Source organism: Panicum virgatum, chromosome 5K (genome assembly GCF_016808335.1).
Source record: "Panicum virgatum strain AP13 chromosome 5K, P.virgatum_v5, whole genome shotgun sequence".
Classification (NCBI taxonomy): domain Eukaryota; kingdom Viridiplantae; phylum Streptophyta; class Magnoliopsida; order Poales; family Poaceae; genus Panicum; species Panicum virgatum.
Window position 1 is genome coordinate 13,995,142 of NC_053140.1, and position 20,313 is coordinate 14,015,454.

The 20,313-nt window shown below is 44.2% G+C and overlaps 2 protein-coding genes across 2 annotated transcripts; one reads left to right on the plus strand and one right to left on the minus strand.

Annotated features, from left to right (window-relative positions):
- The first annotated feature begins 11,117 nt into the window (after positions 1-11,117).
- Positions 11,118-14,150, plus strand: LOC120706515. Its single transcript, XM_039991191.1, has 3 exons — positions 11,118-12,179; positions 12,287-12,453; positions 12,544-14,150. The coding sequence occupies exons 1-3, from the start codon at positions 11,127-11,129 to the stop codon at positions 12,689-12,691; spliced, it is 1,368 nt and encodes a 455-aa protein (XP_039847125.1). The 5' UTR covers positions 11,118-11,126; the 3' UTR covers positions 12,692-14,150.
- A 2,170-nt stretch (positions 14,151-16,320) lies between these two features.
- Positions 16,321-19,867, minus strand: LOC120709709 (replication protein A 70 kDa DNA-binding subunit C-like). The gene is made up of 10 exons (XM_039995377.1): positions 19,182-19,867; positions 18,822-19,095; positions 18,640-18,742; positions 18,415-18,545; positions 17,845-17,932; positions 17,626-17,746; positions 17,377-17,531; positions 16,820-17,285; positions 16,577-16,723; positions 16,321-16,401 (listed from the first exon to the last, which is right to left on the minus strand). Exons 1-10 carry the CDS (start codon positions 19,323-19,325, stop codon positions 16,321-16,323), a joined length of 1,710 nt encoding a protein of 569 aa, XP_039851311.1. The 5' UTR covers positions 19,326-19,867.
- Positions 19,868-20,313: the final 446 nt, after the last annotated feature.

Below are 20,313 nucleotides of genomic sequence, written 5' to 3' on the forward strand. Positions count from 1 at the left end.
ACATAAAAGGAAAAGCTATAGCTAGTAGCTAAACAAATGCAAAAAAATAGGCATGTAGCCATAACCTGGTAGCAAAACTTTACCAGCAGGTTAAGGTATCGATAAAGCATACAACAAAAATTTACCAACATTTATTTACAACAGAAAATATTTAACTTAGCCTTAGCAAGACAAACTGAACAAAAACAAATTTACAAACATGCACATAGCTTCTGGACATGAAATTTTTACAGCAAACTAAGCATGCAAAGAGTAAGCTACTGCATAAATTTCATAATTTTTGAACATCCAGAACTGCATATATTAATTAAATAAGATAAAACAAGCATTACTCATGATTAAATCAATACATCACAGAAGCATTAATCAAACAAAAAGGGCGTACCCAGTGCCATAGGCTTCCCGCACTGTGCGGGGTCTGGGGAAGGATTGTTTTTAAGCCCCAAGCATTACTCACACAAATGTGCAGAGACTGGGGCTCGAACCCGGGACCTTCCGGTTACAGACGGTAGGCTCTACCGCTGCACTAGGCCCGCCCTTCAGAAGCATTAATCAAACAGTAGGTTTTTATATTTTTTCTAAGTACTATATGTCAAAACAAAGCTAACCCAACTGGTTCTATATTTTTCTCATGCTCATAACTCCATTTATGCATTTAACAAGCTACAAAAGCATTTATCTAGCATAAATAAAACTGCACAGCAAAAGTTGTCAAACAACACATTTTATGGTTCTATCTTATAGAGCATAAAAAGATGAAGCTAGCAAAACTAGTTTTCATTTTTTGCATTTTTCTACTATTTTCTAAGGATTTTTAAAGCTTCAAGCGATTTGGTTATTGAAATACTATTCATATGAGTCTAGGATAATGCAGAAAATCCCCTGAACTTGTTTGAATTGTTGCACCACATCCCTCACGTGAACTGGAACAGAGGAGGCACTCAGTGAGCTTGATTTTGGCAAGGGGAGGCCATGCCGGCTATAGGGAAGTGGTGGGGAAGCACTAGGGCATCACCTACGACCGGTTTGTAGTGAGAACCTGATGCCCAGGTGGTCGGGAGAGGGCCGGCGGCGGCGCATCAGCTCGAGCTGCAAAGGCAAGCTGATTCCGGTGAGGGGGCGGCCGATGCAGGTAGGGGAAATGGCCAGGGAGGATCAGGGCAACATGGCAGAGGTCACCTAGGGCTTGAATCGGGCGGAGGAGGATCGGAGGGAAGGGCTCGACGGGTGGTCCGAAGCTTCAGTGGAGCTCCAATGGTGACCGACAGTGGAGGGGGCCGATTCGGCCAGGGAGAAGCTCGGCTGAACCCAATGCTGCGTGGTGGAGGTGGAGGACGAGGTTGGGGAGGCGCTCGCGCGAGGAATCGGCGAACGACAGTCGGAGTTGGTCGGAATCGATGATGGGGCAAGTCTGCTCGGCTCGACCCGAGGAGGAAGAAGAGAGGGGCAAGTGTAAGAGAGGGGAGGAGACGCTGGCATGGCAGCTCGGTTGAGGATAAGAGTGAGGACGGCACGGCATGGCACGGACAAAAGCAGGTGACGATTTTTACTCTTTTTGATCCACATTTGACTCGATTTTGACCAGAGAAAACTCTAAATTTTTATATTGAAACTTGAATTTTGGCCAAAATAAAAGTTATAAAGGAAAGCAAGACCTACAACTTTGATATAGGACAAAAGTTTATTTGAAGCTTGGATTAGGGACAAAAACGTGATCAAAACTAGCTAAGGTGGAGTACACTATGCAAACTTAATTAACGCTAATGACAAGCTTAGGCCCATGATTAGCGAGTTACGCATAAAATTAACATCGGGGTGTTACAATCCTACCCCCTTAAAAGAATCTCGTCCCGAGATTCAGAACGAAAGACTTCCAAGGAAATAGGGCAATAGAAGATCGACGTTGATGGTAGGTGCCGTTGCATATAAGGGTTGAGAACTTAGAGAATTATTAAGAAGCAAAGTGTAAGAAACACGGTATCTCCCGCAATTTTATCCAACTGGTAACTTGTCCAACTTTATGTGTTTTATGCCCTCTCGTTCCAACAGTAATGGCATAGGTTGTTTGATCATCTCAGTAGATCAAATAGGGTCCTTTGTCTATCACCTTTTGCAGTCTAATAACGTCCACATCCATTACCAGTTCATTCAAAGATTATCCTCTTGATAACTTCGGAAGAAAGGCTCACTAGATTTGTATCCGATATATAGATTTCCAGACAGAACAAAATGAGAGAGAGATTTGGACAAGGCTCACGAGGAGCTAACACACCGGAGTAGTTGCATAAGGGATCACGACTAGCAATCTCGATACCAACGCGTGCCGAGCAGCACAACCATGTGTCGATTGCCCACAGGAGGCCTTTGGTTTTGTCGCAGCACCTTCAGTCGTTAACCATAACACCATTACTGAGCATACCAGGGATGAAAAATCTCATGTAGCATAGATACATCGTGCGTGGGTAAGCATTACGAGGAGGGATAACAGAGAAGTGATCCAAATATGGGGGCATTGCATGAGAGCAACAGAAATTAACCACTAAACATTATATAGCATCAGACTCTTGCTTTAGCTTCACATGCAACTTGTGTCCACCGTAAAGATTACCAGATTAACGGTCAACATAAGATTCAGTCCAATTGTCAGCAACATGAGATCAAGGCCGATAAATATTCAAAGACTTGAGGGAATTAGAGATGAAATAAGCATGACATATAGAACAAAACCGTTGTACCATCCAGATACTTGGCTGATATAGCAATGATATGATTTACAAGGGAACGATTCTGATGCTAAGGTAGAAAAGGAGATTAGCATTGCGCAAGATCATCTTTAGGATAAGCGACGGAGAGGTTCAACAAAGTTTGTTAGGAGTGGTTTTGACAAACAGGTAGCGGGTCAAACAAAAGATACAAAAGGTGCATATATACAGGTTTTTGCAGCACAACAACCGTAACTAGCACTGCATATAAGAGTTTCTATCTCCAAACCTTGATTAGGGTCATTTATGGGACTCAAAGGGTTAAACACACGTTTTGAATCCAGGGTTCCCTGCCAAGGCGAAAGCAGCTTCCTTTTTAGATGTAGCTGGGAACGCCTCCTGATGACGACGATATTTTGAAGAAAACACCCGAACTCGATTCTTACACGGCTCCTCAACTAGAACGGTCAGTGAAGTCCCGTAAAGCTTTTTGATCCAGCAGGGAAAGGTTAACAAACAAAGGTATGGTGATGAGATGAAGTGATCATGTTCTCATCAAGCTGAGATCAAAATATGAGGAAAAAGATGTCGGTGAGATTCATCACAAGGCTTACGGATGGCAAGTGAGGATAACACAAAAGAATGGTTTAGGAGGAGATTTTGGAACATCCTTGCTCAGAATTTTATTATCTGATGAGTTGCATGCTGCTAGTTGCAACTCATGCTTGTTTATGCCAAAGCAATGCCACCATACCAAGAAATAATGACACAATGCTCCAACTCAGAGTGCAAATGCTCGGTAACCATGATAATGATGCACCCACGAAGATAATGATGCACCCATGAGATGTATGATTGTATTGCTGGTGCAACACGATGATGGGATGCTCCCTAAGTAGATGAAATGATGCATATTACACGATGCAATTGCCATGATACTTGCCCAATGATGTATACACCACGATGCAAGGATGGTGATGCTCATGATTGATGCTCATAATGAGATGCTTAAAGTATGATGCATACTCATATGAATTGATGATGCACATGATACACACCTCGTAACCGTTTTCTCGAGACTTAACACCTTGTTAGCTCTATACCCTTAAGTAAGGCTCAAAAGTTAGTACACTAGTAAGAGTACATAAAAGGGGATTGCAGTGGGTTACGTCACACGTACCTAGGTACCAGCGTGCTCCTAGTGGCTCAATCATGTGGTTGCAGCGCACATGAGGCCCTATGTTCCGTCGCGGCATCATGGTCATGCAACTAAACACCACCACAAGAAAAAAAATCAAGAGTAGCAACCCAATAGTGCCAGCAGCGACAAGATAGGTTAAAGGAACCAAAGGCAACTCGAAGTTCTACTCGGAGCACACCCGTTAGTTAGCCCACATTTTCCTGATGATGATGCGACACTATGCTTTGAGTGATGACATGAAATGATGTGATGCGCGTTGTTGCAATGATGATTGTATATAATTTATTATTGCCATAAACCTTTTTAATTTATCCCTGATTATCTGAGCAAGAATGAAGGTGCAAGTTTTAAGATGTTGGAATCATAATAGCTAGCAATATAAGGTACAACATCAAGAGAGGATAGAATGCTCACTGACGATGGATTGAAGGGTTTGCTAACAAATATCAAGGTTTAGCCATTAAAGAAAAAGCACAAAGCTTTGCTGGAACAAATTTAAGGCATTCAGCAAGGGTTTGATTTGAAAGGCAAGGTAAGATTAACAGTAAGGTTCGCACATGACTCAAGCCACTGACTTGCAAACGATCTTCTCAACCTAAGATTAGGCTAGTAAATTACGTTGGTTCCACTACTACAACACAAAAACTAAATAGACATTTAGGTAAAACCAACACATTTTAGTAAAACAACATACCAAGCAAGGCGATCAAACCAACCCAAGATATGCCATAATGCATGCACTTTCTATTCGTTCCTCACCCAAACAATAACCATTAACATGGTATACGGGGACAACCGGTGGCACAATACGTACTCTCCCTATATTCACTAGTCGTTCTTACATTCATAACTTACGTAATGTGGTTAGTGTATCTGTAGAGAACACAATATATATCCACGTCTGGACCCTTCGTGCCAGCACACACGAACGGCCCCCATGTGTCCTACGCCACACGGGTAGCGCATATGCAGTTTCCCACATATTCACACATACATTACCATCCACTATAGAGATGGCACCTAAACGTTTGACGCTAAATGGATAGTGCTTCATACATCATCACGATGTATTCACTTCCCGTACAAATCGCCTTACGAGACACCCAAGGGTAAACGTGTCCCTAGGTATACGGTCATGGACAATCGCATGACAGATCCACATCTCGCAATATTGCCTTACAAGATGGCCATGGTTGCAATCACACGGTAGGAAGTCCGCGCTCCATATCAGGCGGCAGATAGCGACAGACACATTTGAATTGAGCCTTATCACCTCCTCGTATGCTCATCATACGGGGGCCCGCGCACGTATGAAACACGTGGGCTATCCTAAGGGATTACCAAGAACGCTTACGACCTTGCTTACCTTAGCGTAGGTGCGTTGTTACAGAATATTAAATATCGGTTGTGCAAGAATTTAAGTTTTAACAGAAAGTAAAGTGCTGGAAGTGCTGGAATAAAATAGGTACATAGATGCCACCATGACTAATATAACTTAGATAGGGCATACGAGCTATCTATCTTATTCCTTAGCGCAACTAGCGTCAAATTTTTAAAACCGACAATTTTGCAAACTAAAAGTTAGTTTTAAACTTAATTAAGCATGCAAGTAATCATCCCAAGTGCGTTTTGGCTTTGATACCAGCTGTAACAGAACCGCCCAAATTAAACCGATTTAAGTGCGCTAACTATCATTTTAATAGTTAATCAAATTACCACGCACTTAAAACGATGTAATCCGGCAGTCTGTCGGGCCAAGTCCGATAAATTACAGTGATCAAGAATCGAAAAACACTGGAAGTCTCGCACGAAGACGAGTACAGATGATCACAAGCAGACCCAAAATTTCTCAAATTAAAGCTACAATGCAGAGTTTTACAAATAATTTTGAATAAAAGACTCAGAGTTTAAACTGCAATAGAATTTAAATAGAATTATAGTTTAAAAACAACACGAATTACGAAGACTGGAGGACGTCACATCGAGTCCACCGACGTGAATCCTAGTTAACTCCAACTAGCCGCAGCTACCTGAAAACAGGGTAACAACAAACCTTGAGTATACTAATACTTAGCAAGACTTACCAGACTAGTGATATATACTTAGCCGACTCCTAGACATGCAAGGCCTTTGGCTCTGGAGTTCATTTGCTGAAAAGCTGCTAAAAGTGGATCCTTACTTTCCATCTTTTAGCTCAGTTTTAGTGTAACAAATACCAACTAGATTTGCATAAACATCTAGAGCAAGCATGTTGTATCGCATTAATTTTTCAATATCAACAGAAATATACATCATATCCTCATCTTTCCATTCTCATTCCACTTTTTTACTACGATGTGACGCAGTGACCAAGGCTCTCATATCCGCGAGTCACGGCGAATCGATCTGATTTAACCTTGCAAGGTGGACCTAACTCACACGACACATGCAAGCCACCCTAGACTACATATGTCAACTGTTTCCATCATTACCACAACATTTAAATCACGCTTGCTAAAACTGAGGTGAAGGGCCCCTCGCGGTGAAGTCCTAGAGAACCCGAAGGCGGCATCCTATCCAACACCCGCCATCTCCCACGCCCAGCGTAGCAGGTCGGAATTCAAAGGATCGTTGTAAATCGGTACACAACTTACCAGTTTCGACTACCTCCTACTTCCAGCATGTGGTTAGTACTGTTCAATCCTCGGTCATCATGCCCAACAACGGTACGGTCCTCAATCGACACAGGCGGAGGCTTACTTTCATCCATTACATAACCGCAACCAATTCATCTCCGCCCGGTCTCAATTTCCTTTCTTTTTCCTCATTAACCATTTTAAAGCCACTTTGCCATAAGTATCCAGATCCTATATCTCGCGAGTGACAGGAATCACTCGACTTCTACCGAATTCCTACTTAGCAAGCATTTCTAACGATACATGTATACTAGTGGAGACTCGTAGGTACCTAAGGAGAAACATGCATACTAGGGTTTCATACAACTCCTAGAAATGTAAATGCACAAATATTTAAATAAATATTGAATACTGAAAATAAGGGTTATGCTGCGGGGCTTGCCTGGATAACACTAAGTCAGTGTTAGTGCTAACAAGGCCTTGGGCCCTTCCGACCTTGAGCCGGGTCTTCGGTTGCTCCAGTTGGCCCTTCTCTCTTCAGGATACGTCCACCAAACACCGTCTTGTGGTTCGGTTCCGTCAGCCCGTGCTCCATGTCCACGCGTTGTACATCTAGCGTATCTAAATGAGATGCAATAAAGATGATGCATGAATGCCTGGATGATGCAGTAAAAAGGCAAGCAGACAAGCACAAGGGCACTAAAGCATGGGCATTGACAGAAGGTTAATTAAACATTACATAAGCGTACTAGAAAAAGATAGCAAAACACATCGAGCACGGTACACAACTAGCAGGCTATATAAATAAAGTGTTTCACTTCCCAAAAAGCATTACTTAAACTTATTTTAGAAGAGCTAAACCACAGTGCAAAGCAGGAAGGGTTAGACTAGAACTTTATTAACAAGCAAGCAAGTATAAGCAAGGTACATAAAAACAAACCACATTCTGGTCTAACAGGGTTAACATGATTTACATATGATCAACATAAATTGCTGAAATTAACCAAGCAGAAAAGAACTATTTAGCGTCAAACATAAAAGGAAAAGCTATAGCTAGTAGCTAAACAAATGCAAAAACTAGACATGTAGCCATAACCTAGTAGCAAAACTTTACCAGCAAGTTAAGGTATCGATAAAGCATGCAACAAAAATTTACCAACATTTATTTACAACAGAAAATATTTAATTTATCCTTAACAAGACAAACTGAACAAAAATAGATTTACAAACATGCACACAGTTTCTGGACATGAAATTTTTACAGGGAACTAAACATGCAAAGAGTAAGCTACTGCATAAATTATATAATTTTTGAACATCCAAAACTGCAGATATTAATTAAACAAGATAAAACAAACATTACTCATGATTAAATTAATACATCACAGAAGCATTATTCAAATAGTTGGTTAATATTTTTTTCTAAGTACTACGTGTCAAAACAAAGCTAACCCAACTAGTTCTATATTTTTCTCATGCTCCTAACTCCAATTATGCATTTAACAAGCAACAAAAGTATTTATCTAGCATAAATAAAACTGCACAACAAAAGTTGTCAAACAACTGTAAGGAAAATGGCCCCTCATGCCATGGTTGCCATATTTCCTCATATGTGTTTTGGTGATTTGATGACAACCCAACACTTGGACTAATGTGTGTGTTCTAGTTGATTATATACAACACTTTAGGTCCAAGGGATGAAAACATGAAGAAAACAAGTTGAAGAAACTGACGAAGACTCAACACTTAAAGCCATCAAAAGAAAAGAAGAACATTCCTATACATCGGTTAAACCGATGAAGGCAAAAGATATACGTCGGTGCAGTTGTCCAGAAGGCTGGAAACTGGAAATACACTCACCGGTTGAACCAACGATGAAGATATTGAGTACGTCGGTGCAACGGCAGAAGAAGACCAAGGAAAATGCATACATCGGTTGAACCGATGATGCACCGGTCAATTATGTCGGTGTAGTTGTCCATAGAGTTGGTTTTTCAGAGTTCACAAGACAACTACACTCACCGGTTAAACCAACGCAGCATCGGTTGATGGCCCGAACACGTAACGACTAGTTTTTGAGGCGGGCAGTTTAGTATCACCGGTTGAACCGACGATGGCTATTGGAGGAGCGCCGGATTAACCGGCGTTAGGTACTTTTCAGGCAGTTTTTTTCCAACAGCTATATTTGCTTGTGCTGCCTATATATACCCCCATGGCCGGTTGTCACATATGGTTGGAAGCCTCAAGAGCTGAAGAAAGTGCTGTCCAAGCAAAGATCCATCACCAACCATCATAGAAGTGCTTAGTGTCATATCTAGCTTATGAGAAGATTTGAGAGAGTTCTTTGTGCACTTGTATAGGCTTACTTCTTGAGAGAGCTAGCTTAAGAGAAGTCTTGTCGAGGCAAGCAAACCATTCCCATCGACGACCCTCCGACTTGGTGTGGAGCGGTGCCGACATTTTGTACGGGGGGAAGAGGAGACCCCCTCCTTGGTGGAGAAGCTCCGTAGTGGATTTCGGCCGGGTGACCGAGAGAGACGGTGGCGGTGCACGAGACTCGATGTCTTGTGGGCACTTGCCTTTGCTTGCCGGTGTGCCTTGGTGGCCTAGTGCAAGACGGTGATCGGAAGAGCCTCGGTGTTCCGTGGACGTAGGCATTTGAGCCAAACCACGTTATATGACCGTGTCTACTCGGGAGTTTGCATCCCTCTTGCACTTACCTCTTTACTTACCGCATTATGTTTCTGCACTTACTCTATCTTGCGTGTCTTTACTTTCCTAGTTAGTTTGATTAGGATTGGCTATAGGTTGCAAGTGTTTTGGGGTAAGTAGAGAGTAGCATAGATAAACTTTAGTCATAACTAGCATGTGTAGAACGTGTTAGGTTTATCTTATGCAAGTAGATTGAGCCCTAGGTTAGAAAGCGAATTAACGACCCTATTCACCCCTCCCCCTCTAGGGTCGGACGCCCCGGTGATCCTTACAATTTGTATCTGAGCTTGGTCTCACACCTCTTACGAGGATTACATGGATCAAGCTCCCCGGCATGGAACGAGCTCCCCGAGGCGAGGCGTCGCGCGGATTGAGCTCCCCGGGGCGAGGGGGATCGAGCTCCCCGGCGTGGATCGAGCTCCCCATCCACTCCTCTTTCCCCGCGCTGGCTGCTGCAACAACGCCGCCGACAAGCGCGCCTTGAGCTCAAAGTCGACTTCGACAAACAATGCCACCAGGGCGTGCAGGTCTAGATCCGCTCGGCCATGGGGGACGACGCGTGAAGCTGCCCAGATCTCTGCTCTGACGAGGCCACCGCGTGTTGGAGCGGCGAGCGGAGTGAAGGGGGCTGAGCTTGTGTTGAGCAAAGGGCAGCGGCGTATGGTACACTACCGCCTCCCTAGGATACGCACTCGTGCGGGTCGGTCTCCCCCCTTCGCCGGCTCTCATCCCGCTCCCCACACCGTCGTAGCGCCATGGCCCTCGATGGCGCCGTGGAGCGGCTTCTGGGGCGGCCGGGCCGTCCTCGCCGCCGGCGACGCCTACCGCGGCGGCACGCCAGTCGTCGTCAAGATGGACAACCCCAACTGGTCCGTCTCCGAGATTGACGGCGACGACCACAGCGCCGGCTTCTTCCTCGGCGGGCGGAGGCGCCGGTGGAGGGGCAAGAACGCGAAGCAGATCACCTGGGTGCTGCTCCTCAAGGTGCACCGCGCCGCCGGCTGCCTCGCGGGGCTCGCCTCCGCGGCCGTCGCTCTCGGGGGTGCCGCGCGCCGCCGCGTCGCGGCCGGCCGCACGGACGCCGACGCCGACGGCGAGGACGAGGACGAGGACGAGGCGCCCGCTACCGCGCCCGCGCCACCGCGGCATTCCTGCCGGTTCTACGCCTTCATCCGGGCGTTCCTCCTGCTGTCCGTGTTCCTCCTCGCCGTCGAGCTCGCCGCCCACGCCAACGGCCGGCGCCTCGCCGCTCCCGCCGCCATGTCCTTCGCAGCTCTCCACGCGGCGTGGGTGCGCTTCCGCGCCGCCTACGTCGCCCCGCCGCTCCAGCTCCTCGCCGACGCCTGCGTTGTCCTCTTCCTCGTCCAGAGCGCCGACCGCCTTGTCCAGAGCCTCGGCCGTCGCCGCGCGATGGCTCGACCAACTGCGGTCCAGGTGCATCAGCAGTCATTTTTGAAAGTTTCTCTCATCCGATCTCTGGAAACGCTTATTCTAATCGATGTGGTGTCCCCTGGCAAACAAACGCAAAATTGTAGTGGTACTCAGCAAAATTCCGGTTGGCGGTGTGTTCCAGCCAAATAAGCATTCTCGTGATGTCCAGCATCAAAAATTGCCATTATACTTTGGAACGGAGGATGGTGAAGTGGTTGAATATGGCAAAGAATGCCTTTGCACGACGCCTCCTCTTGCAAGCAGGAGCTGCCAACAAGTCAGCAGCCCAACATGCCGCCACTCACTTGTGTCCATTCCACTCGCGCGCACTCGTCGTGTCCAATCTTGCCGTGGAAGCTACCATACAGGGCTGCGGGCCAGGCGTATATAAGCCTCGCCAAATGCCCAAGCACACAACACATTCCGCGCGTTCTCCAACCGAGCTCACCCCGCACTCAGCGTGACATGGAATCGCACTCGCACTCGCACCGCCGGCGCCGGCGCCGGAGCAACGCCGGGGCCACGGAGGAGGAGAAGGACCGGCTGAGCAGCCTCCCCGACGACCTCCTCCACGCCATCCTCCGCGCCCTCCCGCTCAGGCACGCCGCCCGCACCAGCGCGCTCTCCCGGCGGTGGGCGCACCGGTGGCTCCGCGCGCTCGCCGCCTCCCCGGTGCTCGACCTCACCGACCGGGACTTCGCCCGCGGCCAGCTGCCGGCGCGGGCTGCCGCCACGGTGGGCCGCTGCCTCCGCCTCCACGCCGAGCACGGCGCACCCCTCCACGCGTTCCGCGTTGCGCTGGCGCCGCCGGCCCCGTCGGGGCTGGTGGGCGGCGGCGGCGGCGCGTTCGGGCGGGACGCCGTCGGGTTGGTCGCGGCCGCCGTGGCGAGCAGCGCCAGGGAGGTGGAGGTGGACCTGGCGCCGCCGCCGCCGCAGGAAGGTGATGAGGACGTGGCCGCGCTCGCCGATCGCCGAACCGCGGCGCTCCTCGAGCTCCCCGGCGACGTGTACTCGCTGGAGCGGCTCGCGCTCGGCTGCTTCAGCCTCCGCGCAGTGCCGCTCCCCGCGGCGGGGCTCGCCGGCCTCCTCTCGCTCTCGCTCAGCCACGCCGACGTCACCGACGAGGCCGTCCGGGGCGTGCTCGCCGGCTGCCCGGCGCTCGAGTCCCTCACCCTCAGCTGCTGCCACCGCCTCACCTCGGTGAGCGTCGCCAGCGAGAGGCTGCGCGTCCTGGAGCTCGCGGGCTGCCGGGCCGTGCGCGAGCTCCGGGTCGCCGCGCCCGCGCTCGAGTCGCTCACCTTCTATGGCCGCGCCTACGTCAAAGAGGCCGACGACGACGGCTGGTACGACGGCCCCGTTGCCTTCTACGCTGGCGCCGCCGCCACGCCGGCCCTGCGGGACGCGTACCTGTCGCACCTCGGCTGTGAATTCGACGTCGGCGCCGGCTCGGCCTACCCCTCCTTGTACAACGCCGTCGCGAATGCCCGGATCTTGACGACTTGCTCCGTCGGCTTGCTGGTACCTGAAATTGCAACATCAACCATCATACTTCTTTTTTTTTGCGTGCATTGTTAGCATTAACAAATTCAGTAACAGACTAAATACGTACGACTCTTGTCGATCAGCTTCTTCATGTTGCATACGTCGACGGCGAGGCAGAACACATAGACACGCCGAACCTAGAAGAGCTGCAGCTGATGATGAGCTCCTATTATCAAGAAGTCGACCATCTGTTCAGTTTCTTCGCGGTCACCTCGCTTCCGGTGCTCAGACGCCTCTTTGTTCGTTTAAGGTAATAAAGCCCTCGATCTAGATCGATCTCTTGCCCAAATCTGGAGCTGCTGCTTAACTACCAGCTGCTGAATTGTCATTATGCCCGCAGCTCCCTGGCGGACGTGCATTACGGTGGCCCACGCAGCTCGGCGGCGGCGGCGGCCGGCGTCGTCTTTGACCAGCTGACCCTGATCAAGGTGGTGAATTTGAGAGGGACAGGGGCAGGCACGAGCTGCGGCTGCTCAGGTTCTTGCTGACGAGGGCTCCCTCCCAGCTGGTGCTGGTCACGGCGGAAGGAGAGGGAGCTCCGGGAGACGAGGAGCTGGAGGCTATGCGGAAGCGGGTGTCGGCAGCGGCAGATCTAAGGGGGCTGGGGGCTCCAGCCCCGTAAAACAACTAATCACACTTAAAATACTGTAGCAAAATTCTTAAATCACCATTAAATCTTCATGCAAATTAACAACTCTATTAATTCAGCCCTCTTGTCCTCCATCCTACCTCCGCCACTAGTGTCGGGGCTGAGGAAGGCGTCGTGCAGGGCCCGCATCTCCGTGTGCCGGCCCAACGAAGACAACAGCCCCAACCCTGCACACACGCGGTTCTTCCACGAGGAGTAGCTGACTGATGATACTGCATGTCTGCATGCTGCTTGAGGAGTGATTTGAAATATAAGCGGTACGGCTCCGTAGCAAATGAGCGGTGTTTTTATTTAGGGTGCTCGATCTGCTTTACTCTCTTAAATGCTACCCCTCCGTTCCAAATTATAAGACATTCCAATAATATTGGAAAGTCAAAGTTTTTTATGTTTGATCAAATTTATATAATAGAATAATGACATTTATTATATAAACTAAGTATTATTAGATTCTTTATTAGTTATATTTTCATAATACATCAATTTAATATCATAAATCTTTATATTTCTCTCTATAATCTTGGTCAAACTTTAGATTGCTTTGACTCTCCAAGATTTTTGGGATGTCTTATAATTTGGAACGGAAGGAGTAGCTAGTAGTAGGATATCCGATACTAAAATAAAAATTAGACGCTATCACACAGCGCACTAACGTTGCGGTAGGAATTTTTACACGTAATTTTATTACAACAGGTATGAGCTGATGTTGCAGCACTCCCACCTCAATGATTAGATGTTGAGCTGAACTTCACATACGAGTTTTTTTTGTTGTGATAGACATACCATAATGTTGCAGCAAGGGTGATTACTAATGTCGCAGTGGGCATTTAAATTGATTATTGATGCTGCAATAGTTGTTTTAAGGTTGTTCCATGGGTCGGTATGTGACATTGCAGTGGTCGTTTTCAATATGTTTGAGATGTGAGGTGATGTTGCAACAACTGTTTTAGGATGTTGCATAAATCTATTCTTGATGTTTCAATAGTTGATTTACCATGTTGCACATTTTTAATATAATTGACTAATTCTATTTTTTCTATTAGTTTTTAAAAATATTTTTTTTTTGAAATATGAGCTGATCTTGCAGCGGGTAAAGCACTCCAACCTCAATAATTAGATGTTGTCGTGGACTTCTCATGTGAGTTTTTTTATTGCTAGACATACCATGATGTTCCAGCAAGAGTTGATTACTAATGTCGCAATTCATTTTAATTGATTATTGGTCTTGCAATAGTTGTTTTAACCTTTAAGGTTGTTCTATGGGTGGATATTTGATGTTGCAACGGTCATTTTCAATACGATTGAGGTGTGAGGTGATGTTGCAACAACATTTTCAACATGTTGCATAAATCTATTCTAGATGTTTCAATAGTTGATTTACTATGTTGCACATTTTAAATATAATCAACCAATTCTATTTGTTCTATTAGTTTTTTTTAAAAAAATATTTTTTGAATGTTGCAATAGTAGTTTAAAAATATCATAAATGTAATCTTTAAGTATTGCAAAGGTAAGTGTTGATGTTATTCTATGTTTTCATATTGTCGTTCTTATTGCATGTTGCACGAAATATTGTGTCATGTTGTGATGGGAATTTTCTATCGTAGGATCGGACCACAGAGTCGTTTTTATATTCATTTTCTGATGTTGCAAGTATTTCTAAATTTTGCAATAGTTATTTTCAATATTGCGATGGAGTGTTGGATAGGTACTACGTGTAATTTACGGTTACATATGAATGAAATGTCAGCAAGGTTGTAATCATAAAAAAAAGATGTGTTGAGTTACACGCCAAAATCAACGGCCTTTTTAGCCACCAGGCCTGTTGGTGAGAGAGGGAGGAATTGCAAGCTTGTTTGGGCCGATGAGGAGCCAGAGACAGTGCGCTGGGCAAGGCCGAAACGTCGTGCGGCCCAGAAAACTGGCGTTCCTCGCTATAAATACCGTAAGCTAAGAAAATTGCTAACCGCCTACTGTATTAAGCCAAGTACAGTGACTCAGCGAGAGCTATGGTTCCATCTGATAGGACCAAATATATTTTTTTTATATAGTCTATAAAGACCATACACTCTTGACTAGTGCCGTGCAGGACAGGTGGATGATAACAGTTTTTTTAGGCACGGATGTTAACATTTTTTTATCAGCTCGGGCAAAGGCCCCAATCCACTCTTCTCCACCATACGTAGCGGGCGAAACACGTGGCAATTGGGATACACGTGTCAGCATGAGACTGGCCGACGGTGTGGGCGCACGTGGATGAAATTTGGATAGAATCGAATTTTCATGCCCACTAGAACATTATGCGCGCTATGCGCGCTCTATCATCAGTTTCTTGATTCCAAATAAAATAGATCTCTATATATAGAGTAAGCACCACATAAAATTCCAAATGAAAATATAGAAATACAGCAACAAAATATAGTAGCAACCACACTGGCATACACATTGTGACCTAGCTATTCGAAAATTAGGAGTCTAGCACATCAACGCTTTGAACGACAGGCAATACATAGCGGGTGTCTCACGCAAATAAATACGTTAACAGTGGTGACAGTACTATTGGTTAAATGGCATGTGCAGCCGATAGTTTCTGTCAAGCCATATATATTACATACAATTGAGGATCAGCATTAGCACCTACCAAACATTTTAGTAGGTAGTTTAGAATGCTAATCCAAGCAAAAGTGAGCGCTAATAATTAAAGAGGAAATAACATAGTTTGCAGCCATTAAAATATCCAAAAGAGAGTTAATTAATGTTGCGCATTAGGTTATAAAAGAGCTGAATATATTGCATGTAGTAGCAATTCAGCGGATGTAGGCCTAGGCATGGCTGCAGCTGTGAGAACACAAAATAAGCTGATCTGCGTCTTCCTTCTAAGCATCGGTGCTGGAACTGTAAATGCAGTTATCGAGAACAGTCATCAGTTACGAAATAGCTGAAGATGAGATGAAGCAACAATTGAAGTTGTTTATAGTGACAAGTAGCTACCTTACACAGATGTAACGGGAATTTTTATAAGGCATGAAGAAAATAGCAAATATCATATGTGAGGAAAAGAGCTAGTATGATATCCAAAGAGCAATGAAGAAAATAGCATGGGTGATATGTACTGTATAAGTCGGAGAACATGGAAACATGGTAAGAGCACCTAAATAAAAAAGGTTTTTGCAAGGCTAGGTGCAGAAAGATTCTTTTGTTGATAAGAAATTATAATACCGTGATGTAGCAAATGGATAAATTGGACACAACCGTGTGTAGCTATCTGTAGCTGATTTAATTGTTTCATTTCAAGTTTTTAGCAAGAGCATACCTAGGCTTGGGAGTGTCATGAACACAGTCATCATCTTCATCTTCATTGTCTTTATCAAGCAATAATTTTCTAGCAATTTTCTTGCTAGGTGAGGGGCGGGACCTAAAAATTGGACATGTTAGACATGCAATTATTTAACATGTTATGCAAAAAAAAATCTATGTTGGTAACTCAGACATTTTCCTTGTGTTAGTCTTTTCTATCTTTGTTGTTGAATTAGCAGCTCCATCCTTGGAGTCCTTTGGATTAACAATAGTTAGTCTATAAGATACAGTAGAAAGATGAAGCAAAATATGGCATAGATGGAATATGGTTGGATATGGCTAAACTCCTAGCAGCTCTATCCTAAAACTCTTGGATTAGCAGTAGGCAATATGATAGAGCAGGACCATGAAGCAAAATATTACAGTTTACCTTAGAAAAAATTGTGTCATCATTCTTCTGTGGTGTATCTGTTGACGTTGCAAGTGCAGTTTGAGTAAAGATATCAAGAGCATTGACGGACCTTGTATCTTGCTCTGTTGGTACTAAAGCAATATCTGTTTCCTTGGTTGGAGTGATCTGCAATCATAGATAGTAGTTAGACAAGGTCACAAAATGTCAGAATATTAAGAAATTTGTTGTAGCCTATCTATAAGATGAAGGAAATTTTTTGACCTGATCATTGTATCCATGACTCTGTGGTGTAAGTTGTGACTCAGGGATGTTGATAGTTTTTGTTGGTGTGGTGCCTGAAGCATGGCTGCCCCCCGTAGATTGTGAGGTTAAAGTGAAGGCAGCGCTTTTCTGTGGGGTGCGCTGCATACTGCTGCCAACACTTTGAGATATCAGAAGTGATGATGATTGAGACCCTGTTGTGAGAACATTTGTGTCATTTACTTCTGCAACTACTGCATTGACCTGGAAGCAAACTTTATCGGAGCTTGTTGTGTTTTCTGTAAAGCTGACATTGAATTTGAACACTTTTTCTAAGAGCCTTGTGATCTCATTTGGAATGAAACCCTGTGGATTCTTAGCGATAAGTGTATCAGCAGCTTTCTTTGTCAAGCGCTGAACCCACCTTCCAAACATGATAAAATTTGTGTCACCCGTCTCATCTCCAGCAATAATGCTAGGCTTATACCTGTGGCAGTGGCAGATCATGTGAGGTAGTATAATAGTAGAGGATAATGTGGAAAGAATTATGTTGGTAAAGGGCACAGATATGATTTTACCTCTGGACTGGTTTGCCAGTATAATTGCAGGTGCTGTCGGTGCACTTGTATAAGTCACCGTAGGGTTTAGCAGTTCTCGCACATTTGTAGCAAGAGTTGTACCACCAGGAGCTGTCAATCTTTTTTATTGCCACAGTAACTAAGAAGTCCATTTTCTGTAAGAGAAACAGAAAATTCCAGTAATAGAGAATATTATAGTTGGGTATGAATGATGAAATGAATCAACAGAAATATTAAGATAAGTGTTACCTTGTATTTGAAGGGGTTAAGATCTTTGATTTCAGAAACTTTTTTGTGTTCAACAGCAGGTGTAGCTTTAGCTGGTGTCATTTGTTGGTCCCACTTAATTGGCTGATTTGTTTTTCCAATGCTGAATAGCAGAAAGGATGTGTTTACAATAAATTTAGGTGACTACAGTAAATTAGGTGGACAACATATGCAGTTTGATAAATTAGAAAAATATATTACCTGGATAGAAGAGCTCTTGCCTCAGGAACATCTGGATTTATGTACCACTTGCATGGTGAATTGCCTGCTAAGGTGACAGCTCCAGATGCTGATAAGATAAAAAAGCTATCCAAGTTAGATAACAAAGATGTATCTAATGTATGTCAAATTGGTCGATATTTAAGAAAGTATCTAAGATCAGCACAGAATATACACTTGAGATTGTGAATTAAGATAATTACAAACACAATAAGGGAGAAAGAAACTATATGGACTGCTATGATAATCTTTAAGGTTGATATCTGATATGATAAGGTAATGGAAGCATGCTTCATGTAAGCTAAGGCGTAAAGAAGTTGCAAATCTAGCAAGAATAAAGACATAGATATTTTTAATCAAAATATTAGCTAAACAAAAGCATGATACAACATTTTTTGACAGACAGCAATAAACTCTGCTGTTATTTAGGTATATGATATAAAATTCCTATTGATAACAGTAGTCGTGCAAAACTGTGGATATCTCAGGATGTATTTCTAGTAGTATTAATTTCATAGGTTTAATTAAAATGCATTGAGGTTAGAAACACACATGAGTATTTTTTGACAAGGGTACCAACAAATATGACAACTTGTGGGTGGGCTTCTCCTTCTTTTTGCATTTGTTCAGCTGGGAAAGAAGAGGCGCGCTCACCCCATAGCACAACATCTACTGAAACATTACTGTTGTAGTATAAAAGTGATTAGCATTGCACAATATCACCTAAAGCGTTACTGGTGCATTGTAAAAGAAAATTAGCACATTACAGAAACTAACCTTTCATTGCATATGGTGACAACCCTCTTCAAACTATCATTTTGTCTTCCTCTTGCTCTTAGTGACATGATATTCGAGATTGTTGTGACTATTCCAATGACATCTGATTTGAATTTTAATAAATATATTAGTTAGTGATATAGGTCATCTAAACTGTACACAGCGAGAGTATACAACATTACCTGTGAAGTATTCTGGGTAGTCCACACGAGATGGCAGTTGCTCTATTGGAGTCAGGGAGTAGGTGAACATAGGAAAAGCAGGTGGAATTTCAACAACTTCTTCAACTGTAGTCCATGTTGATAAGGTGATCATGCTTTCATTTGTTACTGGTTTGTACCTGTCATTTGATTTCCTGACCCGAAAACAAGCAAGATTGTAGACATTGCCTTCTTTTATCAAAGTTTTGAACCGCTGAAATGCATTGGGGTAGATCTGCGCATGTATGCTGTTACCCTATCATAAAATGTTGCTCAACTACATTAGATAAGTCAAAGAACACATTGTTGGAGGAATACAAATAAAGAAAATATAATCTGCACCTCTTCATCAATTAGCACAAGATCAGCGTGCAGCAGCTTTGTCTCTTCATTCAGATCATAAAATTCCCAAAACCTAGAAGCACGTACACATATGCTATCATTGCAATCACCGGTCATGAGACTTGGAATCAGCACATCTTCCATCTGCAAGGAAAGTAAAAAGGTACAAGTTCAACTCAATTTTCAAAAGAAGTTAAGAATATACCATAGCTTATAAAGTTGATTAGGCTAAGAAGAGGGACACCTTAGGTCAAAAGATATCATAAGCAGCAGGACTGGTCAACAGATATAGATCGCAAAAATCAAAGAAAATGAATAGCTAATAATTTTAAAACACATGAGCAGAACAAATGCATGTACATTCGAAAAGATATTGTCCATAAGCCCTAAGCTGATGCTGCATTAGCAGCATCAAGGACTTCTTTATAGACCACATTTCGAGTTTCTGAGCCGCATGAGCCATCATCATTTTCGATTAGGACTTTAAGGCCACTTCTAGATGTACATCTTGAGACAGCAACATAAAGTTGGCCATGGGTAAACACAGGTTTTTTTAGGTAAAGGCCAACCTTTGATAAGGTTTGTCCTTGACTTTTATTTATCGTCATTGCATAACATATTCGTACCGGAAATTGTCTTCTTTGCAGTGTAAAAGGCCACTTTACATCTGTTGTATTAAGCGCAATCCTTGGTTCCAAAACCTCGTCTCCAATATTAGCACCAGTTAGCACTATGCACTTAAGTATTCGCTGCCCAAGTTCAAGAACAAGTAATCGTGTACCATTACAGAGTCCCATGTTTTGATTAATATTGCGTAGAAGCATTACTATAACACCCTTTTTTAGCACAATCTTATGGCAAGGAAAATTGCTTGCATCAATAGAATTTAGGAATTCTGTAGGGTAGAGTATATCAAAATCTGGTATGTGTTCAGAGGATTTTGAAATTGTGTCACAGCTTAGGTAGTCTACACTTTCTCCAGGAAGCATTGATACAATATACTCATTTATCTCATCAACAGTTTGATTATTTGGACAGACAATTGCACGTGAGGCTAAATACTCAGGGTTCTTGTAATTCACCAAGAGATTTGGATAAACTTCGGACACAAGTGCAATAATTTTATCTCCAT